Source organism: Mastigoproctus giganteus, chromosome 5, assembly GCF_048544385.1.
Source record: "Mastigoproctus giganteus isolate SK-2022 chromosome 5, ASM4854438v1, whole genome shotgun sequence".
Lineage (NCBI taxonomy): Eukaryota > Metazoa > Arthropoda > Arachnida > Uropygi > Thelyphonidae > Mastigoproctus > Mastigoproctus giganteus.
This window is the reverse complement of record NC_143579.1, coordinates 205403574-205420674: the sequence shown is the minus strand read 5'-3', so window position 1 is coordinate 205420674 and position 17101 is coordinate 205403574. Positions and strand designations below refer to the sequence as shown.

The 17101-nt window shown below is 37.0% G+C and overlaps 1 protein-coding gene across 3 annotated transcripts in view; it reads left to right on the top strand.

The window, feature by feature from the left end:
* Positions 1 to 17101, top strand: part of LOC150086027 (uncharacterized) — a 228680-nt gene that overhangs the window by 169949 nt on the left and 41630 nt on the right. For all 3 annotated transcript variants that reach the window (XM_090373659.1, XM_090373657.1, XM_090373658.1), the window contains exon 14: positions 4887 to 4993. In XM_090373659.1, coding sequence (XP_090229785.1) covers positions 4887 to 4993 — 107 coding nt within the window. The remainder of the gene's footprint in view (positions 1 to 4886; positions 4994 to 17101) is intronic.

The window sequence follows — 17101 nt, the reverse complement described above, 5'->3', positions numbered from 1 at the left end:
GCACTGATCTCAATACTGATAAATCTTGCTTAATAAGAAATGAATAACAAATAAAACTATGTCAAACCAATATAGTTTTATTTGTTATTATACAGAAATGGCAATTTACAAAACCACCAAGATGTGCAGATACCCTGTGCTGGATAGTTTGTGAGGATAATCTGCCTGTAGATTAGTATATGGCAGAATACCATATACCGTATTTCCCCATGTATAAGACGCACCTTTTGTCGAAAAATTTGGGGTCTAAAAACTGGATGCGTCTTATACAGTGGTTGTAGATTTTTTTTACTTGCATTTCCTGCTTTTTCGCGCTTGTTGTCTTTGTGCTCATTGTTTCGCACTTGTTACCGGTATATTAGGTTATGTTCTGCCCAGAAATGGCTCAGAAAAGATTTTCATACAGTGCTGAATTCAAGTTAAAAGTGATCCAGTTTGCAAAAGTGAATGGGAATCGTGCTGCTGAACGTAAGTTTGGTCCTCCTCCAACTGAGAAAACAATCAGAGACTGGTTACGGGAAGAAGAAACCCTACTGAAAATGCCACGGCAGAAGGCCATTAGAGGCAAGTCAGCAAAATGGCCTGATTTAGAGAAGGGAATTGAAGATATGGATTGAGGAGCAAAGGTGCAATTGGAATTCCTGTGTCCACAAAGATGGTTTAGCATGAGGCAAGAAGAATTGCTGATGAAAAAGAAGTTACTGATTTCAAAGGACACAATTGGTGCTTCAGGTTCTTGAAACGGAATGGACTAAGCATGCGTACATGCACCAGCCTTGCCCAAAAGATGCCTGAAAGCTATGAGCAGAAGGTCCTTGAATTTCATCATTTTGTCATTCAATGTCGGAAGACACATCAGTTTGAGTTGGGACAGATTGCAAATATGGACAAAGTCACCCTTCAATTTGATGTCCCAAGTAACAGAACTGTTGATAAGAAGGGGGTGAAAACTGTAACTGTGAAGACAAGTGGATATGAAAAGAGCCACTATGCAGTTGTTCTAGCTTGTTGTGCCGACGGAACCAAGCTGCCTCCTATGGTGATTTTCAAACGCAAACCAATGCCAAAAGAAGACATTCCTCGAGGAGTCATTGTCCACATTCATGACACGGGTTGGGTGGATCAGGATGGAATGAAGATCTGGTTTGAGAAAGTTTGAAGCAGGAGACCAGGTGGACTCTTACGCAAACCTGCCCTATTGGTGCTTGATCAGTTCAGGGCACACATAACAAAAAATACAAAGAAGATTGCTGCCAAGCAAAAAACAAAACTTGCCATCATACCTGGAGGCTTGACATCTCAGCTCCAACCACTTGATGTCAGCATTAACAAACTCTTCAAAGCTGCAATGAGAGACGAATGGAACCAATGGATGAAGTCTTCTGGGGACAATTTGACACCAGCAGGAAGAGTGAAGAAACCAACTATAGGAGAAGTTTGTACCTGGGTGAAAAGATCCTGGGATAATATCAAGATTGAGATCGTTGTCAAGTCATTTAAGAAGTGTGGCATTTCAAATGCCATAGATGGAACTGAGGATGAGGCAATATATGAAGACAGTGATTCATCATCAGACACAAATGAGGACAATCTAATGGATGGGAGTTTTGACAGTGATGAGTTGTATTAATTTTATGATGAATAAAACTTGAGTTCAATAACTTTATGTAATGCATTTTTTTTTTTAAATTTCGGGCCCCAAAATTAAGGTGCGTCTTATACATGGCGAAATACGGTATGTGTTCTGTATATTGTGAAACGAGAAATCTGTATAAATATTTTGTTAATTCACTCTCAGTATTGAAAAAACCTGTCTTCATCACTATAAACAAAATAACTCAAATTAACTACATCACAAGAATCTGTTTTTAGTATAGATATCTCAAATACATTACATTTTCATTTTTAAAATGTATCAAATATTCATATGTCAAAATATTGAAATGTAGCTTAGTGTAAAAACACTTAACCTACTGAAAAATACTACTATATGCTATAAGATAAAGTTGAAACTGTGGAGGAAAAAATGAATGAAAATAAATAAAATAATCAGCCCTTAGGACCAGGACAGCAACAAGCAACAGGCAGCCAAGTTAAAAATCAAGGTGTGGTATGCAAATTTGATTACAAAAATTTAGTTTCTTGTCGTCCATGAGAGTATGCATTGGAACAAACCAGTTGTTCCAGTCTACCCAAAAATAAATCTGTCTGAAGGTAATAAAAGTATAGGTAAATGCTAATATTTTGTAGAACACTTGGCCAATTCTCACGGAATATTACTTGAAAAACACTTCTGTAGGCTGTTAGGTAGAAGCTGAAACTTTGGAGAAAAAAGAATGAAAATTACTGAAATAAAATGATCCAGCCCTTAGGGCCAGGACAGCAGCATGAAACAGACAAGTTAAAAATCCAGGTGGAGTATACAAATTTGGTTACAGTGGTGTAACCATTCAGAAATTTAGTTTCTTGTCTTCCATGAAAGTAAGTATTGGAGCAGGTTTTTTCCAGTCTGCCTAAAATATATATAATTAAATAAAGACCTTTCATTATTTTTATTTCTGCTGAACTCCCAGAACTGTGAATCAGTTCAGAGTTCCACCACCTCTTTTAGTCTCTAGACATGTTCTCAAAACTTAACCCCAGGGGCTAACATCTGGTGAGTATGGGCTTGGCACACCCAGGGTCCTCAGCTGGATATCATCATTCTTCTCTTTCTTGGTGATTCCCTTCTACTTCTCTCTCTCTCTCTCTCTCTCTCTCTCTCTCTCTCTCTCTCTCTCTCTCTCTCTCTCTCTCTCTCTCTCTCTCTCTCTCTCTCTCTCTCTCTCTCTCTCTCTCTCTCTCTCACACACACACACACACACACACACACACACACACACACACACACACACACAGGGTAACTCAGAAATTTTTTTTGGCTGGTGCAGCATAAGCCTCAGGCTTCCTTGCACCATATGGCTATTAATAATAATAACTACTTATGTAGACTTCCAGGAGACTGGCTGCCAACCACTGCTCTGTCTGAGCTTCACTTCTGCAGATTGGGTATGTTCAGTATGTGCACATCTATGTGGGTTCATGAACTGCCATTCATTCATGTGACTGGTTTTATGTATTTTTATTTGTTATTGTTTGTTAATTGTGGAAGTTTTATTTGTGTTATTTTTCTCTAAAGAAACAAAAAATATTTGTTCTTAAGAAACATCATTGTTTTGTTAATGCTTTGTTACTTTTAGTTTGTTCATTAGTCAACCAACTGTTTTGATCGAACTAATCTGAATGCTGTATGACAACAAAATGCAAATTCCATTAATTCTGTTGGTGCAGCTGCTGAGCTAAGAGAACTTGTGCTGTGGGAGATTGGCTGCAGCATTATTGAGGGGGGAAAAAAAAAAAAAAAAAAAAAAAATCGTTGGATTCTTTACTGAAATGGGAATGGAAATCTCCACAGTATCTGATATAGGCTAAACTGCCTATCATTGGTGGAAACATATTTGCAAAGAACGCCATTATTATCATGATAAATTTTTTATTCTCACGCTATATTGGATAGTAGTGTGTCCATTTTCAGAAAATAGACTAAAATTGCAATTAAGAAAAATTCTGGCCTGTTATTTTCAAAACTCAAGATATACTTTTTTTTTTCTTTTTTTCCCAAAATTTAACATTTTTGCCAGTTATTTACATTGAATGAATTCTGAGATGAGAGATGAGATGGTTAAACATGTGTTCATTTGATGAGATGGTCTGTAAAAAGGTACCCAAGGTCTCAAAAGGCCAGAGAACTTGTGATATGTGGCCCACTGTGAAAAACATAGGCTATTGCTTAATTAGTTACTTATGGTTCCACATTTTCTAATTTTCCTGAAAGGAGTGTGTAAAGCTATTAAGTAAGCAAATTTAATATTTTTCATTTTATAGCCTAAAAGAAGAATTTTAAAAAATACTTCTTTTAGACTACTTTAAAAAAAGTTATGTAAAGTATCTTTATTGTGGTTTTTTCCCTACCATTCCTTTTCTTAATGAATTTCACATTTCTTTAAAAACTTGAGCAATTTATATATGGTGTTTACTGATTTAATTTTTATATTAAAGTATAATTTTTTGTTAATTTATTAATTTATCAGTTAGATTACTAAGATTATCATTTCTGTTTCAAGATGTGGCCTTCACCACAATTTTGACCATTCATTGTGGCTCAACTATGCACAGAAGGTTGGGGCTACTGACTATAAGGTCAGTAGTCCCAAAGTAAAAGGCAGCTACCCAGCTAGTAACTAAAATTTCAGTTTGTCTGTGCAAAATTTTGTTTGCTTCATCATGAAAACAAGATAGGGTGTTATTTTATCCTACAAATATTGATTATTTCGAACCAAATTTAAAGCCGCCTTATGGTCTCTGCATTTCTGTTTTGAGTATATTCCAGTTAATAGTTACAGGATTTTGGACATTCAACAGAGATCTGATAACAGTAGGTCAATGTCTGTATTAGAAGTGTTAAAATTTTTTTTATCCTTTTCGCTTGGTACATATTTTCCCTCTGCCTTATTTTCTATCTGTTGTAAGCACACTGTAATTTAGTTTTTTCTGAATACTGACTTTGGGTATGTCCACTAAGTTATCAACCCTTGGTGAGTTTTAGAGTTTTTTCCATTAGTATATTTACATAAAACATTTGTGAAGTTACTTATTATAATATATATAGTAATAAATTGCTTGCTTTGGATGACACCTTTTAATGAATTTTCTACAGAACTCCCAGACTGGAAGTGCATTCATATGTTTACTAGTTTCTCAGAATTATGTATTATTAGATTTGCAATTATAATAGCATTATTACATATGTATAAAATCAATATGCTAATATTTGGAAATATTTTCAGGTCATTGCATACTTGTTTTCCCAGAAACTTTTAGCTCCTGATAAATTCATATTATTGCGTGGAAATCATGAAGTAAGACAGGTACAAAGAATGTTTAGTTTTTATGGGTAAGTGATATATTATCTTTCTAGGAAAGTGGTATATTATTTTTGTTTGGAGGTGGGGATAGTGATTAACATTGTTTAAAAGTTGTGGTAAGATATATTATAGCAAATTTGTTAATTTTCCATATTATGAAAATGTAAACTTGTTAATTTTGACTCAGATTTGTTGTAAGAATTGTATTTATTTACAGTGCATGTATATTATGTGGCACTCTTGAATGGTTTGGACTTTATGTAGTTGTAAAGTTAAGTAAATTTATACATACTTACTATTTAGATATCCTCCATAGAATTTGTCTAAAGTATCTGTAAAAGAACTTGTTAATTTTTTTCTGTTATATTTATACATACTTTAACTGTACAGATACCATTTGTTGTAGCTTTATAAGTAAGGGGAATATATGCTAGTGTAGAGTAGATCTAGTTTTGCTTTTTTACATGTGCATAGACAGTGCCATGTTTCAATGTCATTTGTAGAGGAAGCACATGGCATTGGTATATATGGAAATGTGAAAAAAAAAAACCAAAAAAAAAAACTAGTATTTTATTATCAGAATCCGGAGAAGGATATTGAGATATGGAATTGATCTAAGTTGTGTTGTTTTGTATTCACTTTAATTCATAGTAAAAAAACCTTGTGAAATTGTGTATATTTAATATATTTGTTTAAAGCAGAGATTAGAAATGATTTTATAATTAAAAAGGAACTTTAATGAAGATACGGTAGCTATTTAAACATAAATTTACATAAGCATGCTACTACGTATAGTACCAACAAATGCAAGTTGAAAGAATTTTCATGTATCTTGAATTTACCCTGAACATGAAAGAAATGGCATAACTCAGAATCTTGACCTTTATTGTCCTTGATAAAAACTTTAGTATTATTGCTAAAGAAAGCTCTTATAAAAACAAAAGAAAAATCATTACTTTTAACATTAGGAAAAAAAAACAGTTTTAGCTGAATGCTTACTGAGAGAAGTGTTTGTAATGTTATTTGTTTATATATATCCTCTATCCTTATGTCTGTACTTTTTTTGTTTATCAAGTGAAGATTTATCTTTGCTGAAAGTTGCTATAATTGTCTATCCTTGAACATAAGACAATGCATGTTTTCAAAATATGCAGCCAAAATAAAAACCCCTGTTGGGTATATCTCAACCAACATCTTTGGCCAACACTGTATGAATCTAAGTAGTAGTAGAGGCATGTGATGCAAGAAAGCAAGTGTATGAGCTTATGTAGCATCTGTCAAAAAAAAGTTTCATGCATCCATTACCTCTAAAAGTTTGTCCAGTTCCTTCTTGAATTTATTTAAGCTATCAACTTCTACAATGACAGATGGAAGTTTATTCCAGCAATCAACTACCTGCTGGTTAAAGGCAAATTTCTGCACATCTATTCTACAACTGTCTTTCCTCGATTTGAATTTATGCCCCCTCAGGTTCGTAATCTGAGCAAGCAGAAGAATCTCATCAGAATTGAGCTTGCTCCAACCCATTCAAGGCCTTATACCTCAATCAGATCACATTGCAGGTGTGCCTAGTCTTCAGCTGCTGCAGTTTGCAGAATTTAAGCTTTTTCTTGGTAAGAGGACCCATTCGTTCTCCTAACCAATCTTGTTATCCTTCTCTGTACTCTCTCAAGCAACTCTCATCCTTCCTAAAATGAGGCCTCCAGACCTGTATGTAGTACTCAAGGCATAGTCTGACCATTGCCTTATATAAAGGGATAATCACCTCCTTTTCCTTACTAGCAAAATTCCTGTATATCATTGACAATACCCCATTTGACATGACCTGCTCTGGCAGCCTGTCTGCATTGCTCAGAAAACTTCATATCTGACTGCACAATTACTCTTCATTCTTTTTCATTTTCTACCACTCTAAGCATAGTACTGTGGGGGGGGGGGTTTATAACTGTGTATATATATATTATTATTTATATTTATATTATTTTAATTTATTCCCCTATTTAAACAACTCCCCTTTATAATATCTCCCCACTTGCACATCTGACTTTACTTCTCAGAAAATTCTAAGTTCATAGGGGAGAAACTCTTATATATGTTTAATTCCCATTGGTTAGGCTTGTGTCCAGTACAACAAATAACTACACAAATGTTATACAAAAAAAAAACAAGTTTATTTTATGCATATTTACAGTTAAATCAAAACAAATCTCATTAAGAATAAAATTTCACTGTTTCAACACCAAGGTACTTACAACATATACAGTCTCTTCCTATCTAACAGGCCCCTTTACAGACTTGACCCCTTTTTTTTATCTCACCTTTCTCATTACACATACACAGGTTAAATAGTTACACTCTTTATATGCTCACCTTATTTCTGCTCCTATTACAACACAATCAATTCATACCTCATAGGTGTCATTAACATTTTGCGCATGGAAGACTACTGTACAAATTGGAGCAGAATGGTATTAAGGGTAAGTTGCTACAATGGATAAAAGGATGGTTAAGTGGGAGAAGACAGAGGGTGGTAATCAATGGGTGCTGCTCTTCGTGGACTAATGTTATTAGTGGAGTCCCACAGGGTTCGGTGTTGGGTCCTCTGTTGTTTTGTGTATTTATCAATGATATTGATGAAGGTATATCAGGCTTAATGTCGAAGTTTGCAGATGACACAAAGGTTGGCAGGGTTGTTAATGACAGTAATGGCAGTGTGCTACTGCAACAGGATCTAGATATGGGCAGATGGGCTAAGAAGTGGCAACTTGAAGTTCAACCTTGACAAATGCAAAGTACTGCATATGGGTAGAAGTAACCCCAGAGAAACGTACCAACTGTGTGGTACTACACTTAAGGTGGTAGAAAATGAAAAAGACCTGGGAGTAATTGTGCAGTCAGATATGAAGTTTTCTGAGCAGTGCAGACAGGCTGCTAGGGCGGGTCATGGGTTTTGTCAGTGATATATAGGAATTTTGCTAGCAGGGAAAAGGAGGTGATTGTCCCTCTGTATAAGGCAATGGTCAGGCCACGCCTTGAGTACTGCGTACAGGTCTGGAGGCCTCATTTTAGGAAGGATGTAGAGTTGCTTGAGCGTGTACAGAGAAGAGCAACACGATTGGTGAGGGGAATGAAGGGATTCTCTTACCAAGAGAGGCTTAAGTTCTGCAAATTGCAGTGGCTGGAGACTAGGCACTTGCGCGGTGATCTGATTTGAGGTCTATAAGGCCTTGAATGGGTTGAGCACGCTGAATTCTGATGGGATCCTTCCACTTGTTCAGATTACCAACCTACGGGGACATAAGTTCAAATTAAGAAAGAACAGATGTAGAATAGATGTGCGGAAATTTGCCTTTAGCCAGCGGGTGGTTAATTGCTGGAACAAACTTCCATCTGTCGTTGTAGAAGTTGATAGGTTAAATAAATTTAAGGAGGAACTGGACAGGCATTTGGAGGGAATGGTGTGATTTTTTTTTTTTTTTTTTTTTTTGGCTGATGCTGCATAAGCTCCTACACTTGCTTTCTTGCATCATGTGCCACTACTACTAATACAATATTACATTCAAACACACCTTTAAGGGTTGGCAATATACATAAATTTTATCTCCACACATTTAGTATTTCTAATTTTTTTCTACAATTCCTTCCGTTAACTTTCTCATCTACATTACTATCCTCCTTATTCCAAATTACTGCCTAAACCAACCATAATTGCCTTAGAGTAGAATTTACTCCTATTTGGTTCACCCATCTAATCTTATCTTTATCATTAAATTCCCCAATTATCGCACTACAGTCCTTTCTCTAGCAGTTAACTTACAGTATTTTCAAAAATAACTTTCTCTTATCATTGAATTCCCCAAATATCGCTCTACAGTCCTTTCTCTAGCTTTTAACTTACAGTATTCTCAAATTAACTTTCACTTACTTAATTTCTGTGATCAGTTGTCTTCATAAGGGCCTCCTATCCTTATCCAGAGCTGTTATCTTCTGCTATCCAGGGCAACATCTTACAGCTTCCAGGGCATTATCATACGGCATTCGCAACTGCTACTCAGCTTTCAGGATCTGCTACTTTTTCCTGTCAGGACGGCTACCTTTGCCTTTCAAGACTATATCAGGATTTATCGACTTCCTCGGTGGACTGGTGTTCTAAGGGAATCTTCTTCTCTCATTCTCACTGTTTGCAGAACTTCCTTTTACTACCCCTTTCCAGTTCATCTCCTAATTTCTCACTCACTACATTACTAATAACCCCACTTCGACTTTTTTCGTCGGCTATTTCTTCATCATCTTTCAAGCAACTCTACCCGACTCACCCTTTCACTAGCACCGCTCAAAAATTCTCCTCTCCCCTTCTCTTCCTTTTCCCCTCTCTCCACTTGTGTCCATATCCATCCACAATTTTCTCCAGGAGTTTTCTACGCCTTCCCACAGTGTTTTCTTCCAATCACTCTTTCTTTTTCATTTTTTCTTTCTTTTCATTTGTTGGAAGGCCTAATTCAGCCTGCCCCGTAGCACTAGCATGTGATTCCCAATATCCCTCTCTTTTATTATTTTCAACTTGTTAACATGTGTTCTTTGATGTCGGCCGAATATTCCAAAACAACTCTTCCTGTCTCATAACAGCTTGTCTCTATTGCACTCAAAAAAAACCACAAATTGTGACACTGGCTACTATAGCGTCTATTTTTAGAAACTAGTGTGTGTTGTACAGAATAAGTTTCCGGTGTGTGACCACCCATAAACTTTAAGTTGTTTTTGTAGCGCCGGACCCCCTGGTGGGTTTGTCATAGTATCCTCCATCTGTTCTCTGGTTTAACGGAAGTAAAGCTAATGGCTCTGTTTTCGTTCCCGCTAATCTTTTAATTTTTATACCTCTTACCAGAATAATTCTTATTTCTGAAACTGCATATATTACCCATTTATCCTATTAACGGCAAGAATCAAAAGAAAACTAACTTTCAAAGTCTTAATAAAAAAATATTTTATTTTTGTAAGATTTTTCAAATCTTACAGTACCACACAGTTGGCACATTTCTCTAGGGTTACTTCTACCCACATGCAGCACTTCGCATTTGCCAATGTTAAAATTCAGTTGCCATTTCTCAGCCCATCTGCCCAACTTTTCTAGATCTTGTTGCAGTAGCACACTGCCATCAGTGTCATTAACAACCCTGCCAACCTTTGTATCATCTGCATACTTGGACATTAAGCCTGATATACCGTCATCAATATCATTGATAAATATACAAAACAACAGTGGGCCCAACAAACTTAGGTCTGCTGGGATATGCCTTCAAGAATTAGTACATAAATAGAAAATTGATTTCAACAAAATTGAGGAAAATACCAATATGCCTTAACCCCTGGGATAGGTATGAGCCAGATGTTGTAGCCTTCTCAGTGGCCAAAAAATACCATTTTGTCACATAATATCCAACAGCTACATGCTAATCACATTCAGAACTGACTGGGAAATTCCTAATCTGTACAAATGGTTCTACGTCTCAGTCACATGTAGGTGCAGCAGCTGCATTCTCATTACATGTAGCCTTAAAATCCCTTTCAGTTGAGTACAGCATGCTTTCTGCAGAATTGTGTGCTATCCAGCTTGTCTTAAAAGAAATATATCAACAACCAACACTTTCTGCATTGATATATTCTAATTCACTCATGTTATACAAGGTAAACATCCTTCTTATCATCCCCCTCCTACAGGAAATTGGAATTTTACTTAAACTCTGTCAAAAAAATTCACGGTGAAATAACTCTCTGTTGGATCCCAGGACTCACCAGAATAGTAGGCAATGGAAAGAAGATAATGCAGCTAAGTCAGCATCACAAAACAGTGATAGTAGTCCCTTATACTGACTTTAGACCAATTATTAGATAATAAAGTGAAGATGAATGGGCCCAGGCATGGAGAAACCAAACGAACAATAAATTACATGAAATAAAAAGTAATCCGCAAATATGAAACTCTAGCATCAGGAAAAACTGAAGAGAAGTAAAGCTTGCTGGACTGTGAATTGGCTACACGTGCTACACATTATCATATCTTAGCTCATGAAAATAGCCCCTTTCTTGGTAAGAACTAATGAAAGTGCTCTTACCAAGAAAGCCTTGTTCTGCAAATTGCAGCTCTGAAGACTAGGCACCTGTGAGGTGATCCGATTGAAGTGTATAAAGCTTTGAATGGTTTGAGCAAGCTCAGTGCTCAGCAACAGGAAGAACTGAGCAAGCTCAGTTCTTCCTGTTGCTCAGATTATGCACTTGAGGGGGCATAAATTCAAATTGAAAAAAGACAGTTGCAGAATAAATGTGCAGAAATTTGCTTTTAGCCAGCGAATGTTTGACTGCTGGAACAAACTTCAGTCTGTCGTGAAAGTTGATAGCTTAAATAGATTCAAGGAAGAACTAGATAAACTTTTGGAGTGAATGGATAGGTGAAATGGGAATTTAAATTCACTTGGGGGGGGGATTAATTTCTCAGATTCCTGGAAACTGAAAAAACCTCACTGCTGCACCTCAGTAATTCTTCCCTGCTACTGTGCAGATCCCTACAGAGGAATGGTATTTGTTTATGCTCTCTCTTTTTTCCAGGAATCACCAATAAATTTTCTGTGTGGTCTATATTAAAAAATATGTAACTCATTCTTGCCTGTTTTAGTAAAAATATTACTCATGTTCCAGCCTTTTTTTTGGCATAAAATTAATAAAAGATCAAGTAAATATTATTATAACACATTTTTATATCCTCTTATTACAGAACATGAAAAAAAGTGCATTAAGTAATGTATGATTGATTTTTTTTAAAAATGCACATCAAATTAAGGGAACGTGCAAAAATGCAAAACTGAAACAATTACAAATTGTAATAAGAGATTGAACAACACTGCATTCCACATAAATTTAAAAGACAAAAAATGATCAAGTTATTGAAACAAGCTGGAAAGGAAGAAAAAAAAAATTTACAGTAAACATTCCATTAACCCAACCTTTAGAAGACAGTTTTGATGATGTTTTGGAAACGTTGTGGATATCATTTTCAAAAATATAATTTAAAATATTTTGAAAAATATGTTTAAAACATTTTAAAAATCATAATCACAATGATTTTGAAACATCATCCAAATTTGTCTCTAAATGGTTGTTATTGGAATGTTTTCTGTAAAATGTTTTCTTTCCAGCTTGTTTCAATAAACTCTAATTTTTTTTTTCCCTTGGAAATTTATTTAACACTAGAGTGCATGGCTGTTAATCTCTTATCACAATGAATTAATTCCCATGTATGTGTTTCTTCCAAGAAATTAGATGAAACAATTTGTTTTAAGCACAAATTATTCACTTAGGTTTAGACCATTCCCAGTCCTGAAAAATAGTTGGCTCTCCAGGTGTGGACTGCATTTTACCATTTGGTAACTTCTGATATATATATATATACATAATTTGGACTTGCTCTCATAATGCTTTGATGAATACTGTATTTGTTATAAAGTAATGCCAATTAACATTTAAGTGTATCCCATCCCTGTAGAAGTAGTCTCTCCTGTTAACAAGCACAGACCACACTGTGAAAAATTTTTCTCCATGCAAGGCTCATGGGGTAAAATTTTTCTCAGCATGCTCTATGCTTGTTAACTGGAGAGACTGCTTCTACAGGGATGGGATACACTTAAATAGAAAGGGTGCAAGAATATTTGCTGATGCTATCGAGGCAGTGTTAGGTGCATCAGAAAACTGCTAGCTTGGGTGGGATTCACAGACTAATAGATTAACAGTAGCCACAGGCAGAGGTGAAAGAGATTCTTGCACTGCTTCTATTGAAATGAGCAGCAGCCTGGAAAACAAGGTGCTGTGGATTTCCAGGACTGCTGGGAGTTATCGTGGAACAAGTAAATACATGGGCTGTGTTAGGATATGCACCTGTTCTTACTAAAAGTAAGAACAGGTGCATATTCACTGAGTTATACCACCTATCTAAAACTTCGTAGGTCCTCCTTTTGCCCTCAGTACAGCAGCTATCCGATGTGGCATTGATTCAACAAGATGTCGGAAGTGTTCGGGAGGTATGGCCAACCAAGCTGTGTGTAATGCGGCTAGCAATGCAGGTATGGAGGTGATTGGTGTATCCAGCCACCTGATATGCCTTTCCATAGTGTCCCACAAGTGCTCTATGGTATTAATATCAGGGGAAGATCAGAGGCCAATACTCAAACCATTCCTGCACATCAAATGCCCGATAGCTCGGTGCATTGTCATCTTGGAAGACACCATCGCCATTCGGAGAAAAAGTGCAACATAGCGGGGTGTACACAGTTAGCAAGCAGTTGAAGATAGCGGAGACCAGTGATACATTGTTCCACATGCACCAGGGGTCCAAGTTCCTGCCAGTGAAGCATGCCCCACACCATACAACCGCCTCCACCGACCTGCACTTTTGATACCATGCATGATGGATCAAGAGCCTCATGTTGTTGACACCAAATCTGTACACAACCATCCACAGTGTGGAGTAATTAACATGACTCATCTGACCAGCACACCTTCTTCCAGTCTTCTAACGTCCAACTTGCATGCTCTTTGCACCAGGCAACACCCTACCAGTTCAGCCATCTGAGAAATCGAGTCACCAGCTTGTCGAGCACCCACAATCTGTCCTTTATCAAAGTCCGATAAATCCTTCCTTTTACTCATCACGCTTGGGATATTACTACCTACCGAACCACTGACACCTTATCTATGCTACGTAGGTCGACTAACTGCACACTCTTGTACCTCACGTGGTCAACGGGTCATATTCAGTTTTCATAGGGGTGGACTAATTCAGTGATCACTCAGTGTATACTTGTGTACACCAATTCTAGGAGTTTAGTAAATAAATTCGATGAATTTGAGGTGTGAAGGCATCAAAGACAGGTATTGTTGGGATATCAGAGATGTGGCGTCACACAGATATAAGGAATGCAGGATTGGAATCTGGGAAAGGAGGAGGGTTATGCTGTTAAGAAACACAAAATCTCAGGAAGTGCATCCAGCTGACATGGGTGGACATGCAATATTGAGTCAGTTTGGTGTGACATAAGTATTGGGAAAGCAAAATTGAGAGTAGGACTGTGTTATAGGCCTAATGAGTACGATGGACAACTGTACAGAGAAATAGATGTACTAGTAAATTATATTGTCTTGTAATGGGGGATTTTAACTTCCCAGATATTGACTGGAACTTGTGGATTGGTCACTCACACATTAGCAAAGCTTTTGTGAATTTATTGGATGATTATTTTCTACAGTAGCATGTTCGAGAGGCAACTTGAGGGAGTAATACTCTTGATCTGATTATCAGAAGTGATTCTTCATGCATTAAGAATCTGCAGATAAAGGAACCACTAGGTGGCAGTGATCACAGTGTGCTGATGTGGGGTTTACTTAAAGATGTAACTACCATCAGGAGTAAAGGGAAGGGTTTTTGCTTTCAAACATGCTGCTGTAGAAAACAATCATCCAATAAATTGGTCTCACAGTTTTTAAATTCTATGCTGTGAGACCAACTGATGGTTATTACCAACAGCAAATTCTAAGTAGTAAGCATTTGAGGAACTAATCGTGGAACCTACTAGGCTTTTCATACCGATTAAGAAATATTGTTTAAGGTTTTGGCCCAAATGGATGCCAGAAGAACTAATGAGACTCGTGGCAGAGAAGAAAAATGCATGTGATGGATATAAATTATCAGATGACATAAGCTAGTTTTTAATTGAGTCACAAAGGAGGTTGATCAAGCAAAGGCAGATTATGAGGGCGCCTCCGTAGCCAGGTGGGCAGGAGCACCAGGGCGTAGCACACGCTTCTTGATAAGACTGGGGGTTCGAGCCCGTGCCCACCAAATACGGAGGATGTGGAAAGGTCAGGGAATGACCACCGCATATCCCCAGAGCAATATGGCCTTAGTTGCTAATGCTCCTAAAAACCAAATAACAACAAATAACAACAGCAGATTATGAGAAATCTTTGGCAAAGGATGTAAAGTAAAACAGCAAAGACTTCTTTACTTATGTAAATTCTAGAAGGAAGGGGATGAATCAGATTGGTTCACTTGACATCAATGGTTTGATTGTTGATGAACCTGCTGAGGTAGCTGACAAACTGAATAAGTATTTTGCATCTACATTCACACACGAGGAATTCTGTAGGGAAGTGGAGGCCAGAAGCTTATCAAACTAGCAGGAAGCTAAATGATTTTTAGCATTAGTCGAGGCATATGATGCAAGAAAGCAAGCTTATACAGCATCAGCCAAAAAAAAAAAAAAAAAAAGTAATAACTGACAGCAAACTGGAGGAAAAATTGTTGAAATTGAACAAGAAAGGCACATGGGTTGAATGGGCTCTATCCAGTTATATTAAAGGAGGCAGCAAACGAACTTGCAAACCCTTAGCCATAATTATGAAACCTTCCTTGGACTCGGGGGAGGTCCCCATGGACTGGAGATGTGCAATTGTGTCTCCATTTCACAAAGGGGGATCAAAAGATGACGTGTAATTATAGACCTGTTAGTTTAACTTCTGTTGCAGGGAACAAAACGGAGTCACTGGAGAAGGTGCAATGCAGGATCATCTAGACAAGACTGCAGTTATAGTTCAGACACAGAATGGGTTTGTTAAGGAGAAGTCTTGTCTGACAAATTTGGTTGGATACTATGATGTAGTTACAAAGGACTGGATGCAAAAAATAATTTTGATATCATATACAGTAATACCCCGAAGTTACGCGATAGGTGGGTCCGACGAAAATCGCGTTAGTCGAATTCGCGTAAGTCGGGGTACAACTTTGCATATAAATACATATAAATTTTGCTTAATTGGGACCAAGGACTAACAAAAACACTAGTTTAGAAGAAAAATAATAAAATTGCAGTTCTTTATACATATTAATACAAAATATGTATTAAAAAAACAAATGACTTACGTTAAAAAGTTATTTCGATGTCGATGGCTTCATAAAATCTAACAAATTCGTCTGACGACACAGCGCGTTCTTTTTTTCACGCAGAATTTCTTCGTAGCAAGCTAATAATTTTTTTATTCCTTGCTTTATAGCTATAACGCGTTCTTCGTTGGAGTCTATGTTTTCTAAAATTTTTAAGCCCTTTACAATTGAGCCCTTTTCAATTTTCAACCTGTCAAGTTTGCAATTGTCATGTGCTTTTCGCCGTTGCTTCATTTAGGCCTGTAGCACGTGCAATATCACATGGTCTTTCATTTCGCTCAAAGCGTTTCACAATTTCATATTTTTTTCTCTATCGACAGAGGCGGACTGGCAATAAGCCTTACCGGGGAAACCCCGGTGGGCTAGTGTGATTTTGGCCATAAACCATAGTATGAGGCCACTATAAATTTTCCCGGGTAAGAATTTTTGACCCAGTCCGCCTCTGTTTATCGATAATTGCTTTTCTTTTTCTCTCTGAATCTGCAGTGTCTTCACCAGGACGCTTCTTTTTCATTTTTAGGGAATAAAGCACAATTACAAAACGAGGAGGCATGCTTGATACGCATAAACAAGTTGTAGCAACTGAATAAACAACACCATAAAGGCAGAGATACACTATTAACACCTCACATTTCTAGGGGTTACTACCATAAAACAATAAAAATCCAGTTGCGTTTCTGCTAGTGGAATCTGTTATAAACTGGTAGTAAACTCGATCTAATTGCATTTGCGATTATACCGAAAGCTGGAATTGTGTTGGTTTTTACGTTATTATGGTGAAATTGTGTTTCCCCTTCACTGATATAAAAAACATAAAAGCAGCAAAGTTGAATTTTGTTCATCTTTCGCTCTCATTCTCCGCCGTTGCACCGTATATCGATAACATATGAAAACGACCTTGAAGATAGTGGGCGGCAGCGTTGCCAAACGAAAAAATCAGGAACCGCGTAACTCCGAGTTTGCGTAAGTCGGGGTATTACTGTACTTGTATTTTAGGAAAGCTTTAGATACTGTTGCACATTGAAGACTACTGTACAGATTGGAGCAGTATGGTATTAAGTGCAAGTTGCTACAATGGATAAAAGGATGGTTGAGTGGGAGAAGACAGAGAATGGTAACTGCTCTTTGCGAATTAATGTTATTGGTGGAC